Below are 4,103 nucleotides of genomic sequence, written 5' to 3'. Positions count from 1 at the left end.
CGCCACGGGTGCCGATGGCCTCCCTGCCTCTGGATACACTCAAGTCACTCTGAACAACGGCAAATTGCTTTACCAAAAAAATTACATGCCGGATAACCAACAAGTGCAGTCTGATGATTCCTATCAGTCATGTCATTTTAATAATGGAGAGGGGCGCTTTCATTTCCAGCGAGGTACACTGAGTACAGATGATGGCAGGCTCATTAGTTTTGATTCAGTGGGTTCATTGTCAGTTAGTTCTAGCAATTACAGTTCTTTAAGTTTAAAGTCTTGCGAAAAGGACGGCGAGGATGATATTAATGATGATTTCTTGGCCCACTGCAGTCCCAAGCTAGTGATCCAGCAAAGCATAGATGAAATCAGCCCGTTGAAGGAGTCCACGGACCTTTTAGACATTTCCAACTTCACGCCTGATAGGTTCCGCCAGTCGTCGCTTTCGGAGATGTCCCCTCCGGACACCCCCAACCTGTCCCCGCAGATAGCTGGCTCCGACGCCAAGCCTCTGGGCACCCTGAAGGGCTTTCAAGAGAGCCCCCAGGCTGCCCTCAACAGCTCCGAGAAGGTCAAGTGGAACTGTGGGGTCCTGCAGAGCGAGGATCAGGCAGATAATGGGTTTGCTTTAAATAATCACCAGTTCCAGTTCCATATGTTCAACGATGAAGATTCTGTCAGCCTTCTCGAAAAGAGTCCATGCTTGTCAACATTTAATGAGCCATCTGGTCAAATTAGCACCAATAGCAAAGTGTCAAAATCGAAGAGGAAAAGTTCATCCAGCAAGAATGTGGGTACAAACCAAAGCTCTTCCCCGAAAGCCACCCGGAAAAAATCACCCAAAAGCAACAAAGGAACGGATAAGCCGCCAGGGAAAAACTCCAGGCAAGCACCCAAATCCACCAGGAAAGGGAAAAATGCAGTGGGAGTCAACGGCGAGAAGGCTCCGGCTGTTGGCAGCAGGGTGGTCAATCAGCTGAGCAACGTGGCCACCGCCACCAAGGGCCTTGCCGAGAGCTCTCAGCACTGCAGCCCGGCCGGGGTGAAGCTGGGCAAGCACAATGGGCTGTCCGGAGAGTGGGCACTGGGAAAAGAGGGGAGCACGGGCTGGTCGGAAGCCAGCTTGGGCAATGCCACCAGCCTCCTGGACGACGATCAGCGGGAATTTGAGGAACCTTCCAACATCCTGTCCAACATTGCGTCGGGAATGGCGGATGTCCAGAGGTTTATGATGGCCTCCATTGAGCCCTTGTGGGGGCCTGTTAGCCACAACAGCGTTCCAGACATATTCCGGTCACCGGAATCCAACAGCCTGAAACTGAAAACTCTTAAGATTTTGGCAGGGACATCCCAAGAGTCAAAGAAGAAGGTGAACGGTGCCTCGCCACCAGCAGCCAAGAACCACAAGTCAAACAACAAGGGCTCAAGCAAAAACGGCAAAGCCGCAACCTGCGATCCCGGTCGTCCCAACTGCTCAACCGGGTTCACCACGGACATTCCCACTCCCTTTTTTGATAAAAACTATAGTAACCTGAGCACTTTAGGCAATAATGGACCTACCCATAAAAAACTCTATCGCCACAAATCCAGTTCGAAATCACTGCGGGATGAGAACTGTAAAATCAAGCGAACGGAGCGCGAACAGCCCCACAAGGACCCCCCCGTGACAGCTGCTTTTGAGAAACTGAGGTAATGCTGCACCAAACTGGCTGGAATGCCCCTTAACCTCCTTCCCACCTGCTAGGCTGTTCCTCGGTTTTTCCTTCCTTGAAAGCAAAAGTTGCATGAAAAAACAAACACAAAAAAAGACATTCCCCTTTTTTATCGTTTTGGTTTTGGGGTTGGTTTGGGGTTCTTTTTGGTTGGTTTGGTTTGGTTTTTCCTTTTGAAATGCATGAGAATACTTCTTACTTGCAAGCTACCTAAAGAATGACCAATTTTCTGGCTTGGCTGGGGGTAAAAACAAAACTAACAAGGCTACTCTTTCCTGCTGTTTGGCTTCTTCGGTTTTTAAGTCCTTATTTATTGGGGGGAAAACGAAACAAACCACGATTTCACGCTGTTTTTAATGATTTTGGAAAGACTTTTTTTCTTCTTTTTTTTTTTTTTTTTGGAACATTTTGTAAGGAAAAAAAAATTAAAAACAAACCACAAAAAAAAAAAAAAAAAAAAAGAGGTTATGCATCCAAAAGCCAAGATCTCGAAACTTAAAAGGCTCTTTTCCTTTGCAAATGAGAACTCGCTCCTAATTGAGCTTCACGTGGCAATTTTTGAGTGCTTTCTGGCCCCCTCTGCTGTTTTATCTCCTAACCTGCATCATCTGTAAGGAAAAAAAAATTAAAAACAAACCACAAAAAAAAAAAAAAAAAAAAAGAGGTTATGCATCCAAAAGCCAAGATCTCGAAACTTAAAAGGCTCTTTTCCTTTGCAAATGAGAACTCGCTCCTAATTGAGCTTCACGTGGCAATTTTTGAGTGCTTTCTGGCCCCCTCTGCTGTTTTATCTCCTAACCTGCATCATCGAAAGCTGCATCTTCTCCACCCGCCCGCCTTTAGCGCGTTCGCTCCGTCGTGGTGGTGACTCCAGACGAGCTAACTTAAGATGGCATCAAATGTTTGATTTTTTTCCTGCAGGGAATCAGACTCCATTCTTCTTAAAGCAGAAACAACAGTTTTGGGTTTTCCTGTATTTGAAGAAGAGACTCCCTTTTCTAGAAAGACGGTTGATGTTTGTTTCCTTTTGGTTTCCTTTTTGGGTTGGGTTTACTTTTTGGTTTCCCATCGGTTCCTTTTCGAAATCTGCCTTGTGGTACGTTGAAATGTAAGTGCTGAAATGAAGAGTTTGAAATTGTGGGAATTTTATTCTTTGAAAGCAAAACCTAATCTGGTATTCTCTGTGAAAGACTGTTTTAAAAGTCATACTGTTGTACAGTAGTTTATGCACTATTACCCACAACAACAAAACAATTGTGCCAAACTATGAACAAGTGACTGTATTGTATATATTTTTACTTCTCTATCAACATTGGGTTGTGAGTGTTTTCTGCAGCTATGCCTTTTGGTTTTACTAGAAACATTCCAGTTGTTAAGTACTAACCACCCCCCTTTGAAAGCACCTGTAACTCACGAGGAAAACGATATCGTTCACTTCTACAACTTACCAAAAGTTTTATGGACATGACTAAAAGTGTGCCAAATTTACTTACCTCATTTCATGGATTCACCCTGTGGTTTAAAGCTCATAAAGGGAAAAAAAAAAAAAAAAAAAAAAAAAAAAAAAAAAAAAAAAATAAACCTGGGGGGGGAGGGGGAAGGAAAAAGGAACTTTGAAACCGATGCTGGGAAATGGTAACGTCCTCTCTTTGAAACCATGAGCAGAACAACTTCATGGTGAAGTGTTGAGTTTCCTTACAGGAGAGGGTTGAAATGGTGGAGGAGTTCAGAAACCCACTGACACGGTAAGTTTGCCAGGAACTCAAGTGTCTGCATCTAGAGACTACAGAACAGCTGCTTTTCAAGTGTCTGTTTTCTTAAAGCAAAACCTGTAGCTGAAGATCATTTGAAATGCAAAGTTACATTGCTAATTCTTTGTATCTCAGTTTTATATATTTTATAAGAACCTGGGATGAATTCTAAAAGAGTTATAAAAAACAGAACTAATACGTTTCATATCTTTATTGCTATTTACTTTTCCTTTGAGTAGTTTCTTGAACATTTTCGATGCAGAGCCTGTCCAAAGCGCTCTCTTTGTCATAGCTTTGGTGTTTCCTACATGTCTAACCTTGCAATGCCAATATAGTTTGAACTTTCAACAGCAAAGTCATTAGTTTTAAATGCAACTCGGACCCTTTTCTTTGATTCAGTTCATAGGATCATAAAGACAAACGGAGCTATTTGTGATCTCACCAATCAGGGCCGGATCATACATGACTGGACTTTATCAAGACAGCATTAAGGATTGAATGCTAAATGTATTCTCAAAACGCCTTATTTGTAACCCTACTCACCACACCCTCACCCTCCACCACAATAACAAACCCAACAAATATCTCTTTTCCTTGTGCAACTGAGAGCCTGTGCATTTTGCTGCTGATTTCTTACGAAACCTTGATA

At 43.3% G+C, this 4,103-nt stretch overlaps 1 protein-coding gene across 1 annotated transcript in view; it reads left to right on the top strand.

Moving 5' to 3' along the window:
* Positions 1–3,253, top strand: part of KIAA2022 (KIAA2022 ortholog) — an 11,036-nt gene extending 7,783 nt beyond the window's left edge. Inside the window, exons 3-4 of the mRNA XM_010018465.1 lie at positions 8–1,680; positions 2,625–3,253. Coding sequence (XP_010016767.1) covers positions 8–1,680; positions 2,625–2,808 — 1,857 coding nt within the window. The 3' untranslated portion in view covers positions 2,809–3,253. The remainder of the gene's footprint in view (positions 1–7; positions 1,681–2,624) is intronic.
* The last annotated feature ends 850 nt before the right edge of the window (positions 3,254–4,103 follow it).

Source organism: Nestor notabilis, unplaced genomic scaffold (genome assembly GCF_000696875.1).
Source record: "Nestor notabilis isolate BGI_N333 unplaced genomic scaffold, ASM69687v1 scaffold1247, whole genome shotgun sequence".
In the NCBI taxonomy this organism is placed as follows: domain Eukaryota; kingdom Metazoa; phylum Chordata; class Aves; order Psittaciformes; family Psittacidae; genus Nestor; species Nestor notabilis.
Note: the sequence above shows the minus strand (reverse complement) of the source record. Positions and strands in the feature narration are given on the sequence as shown.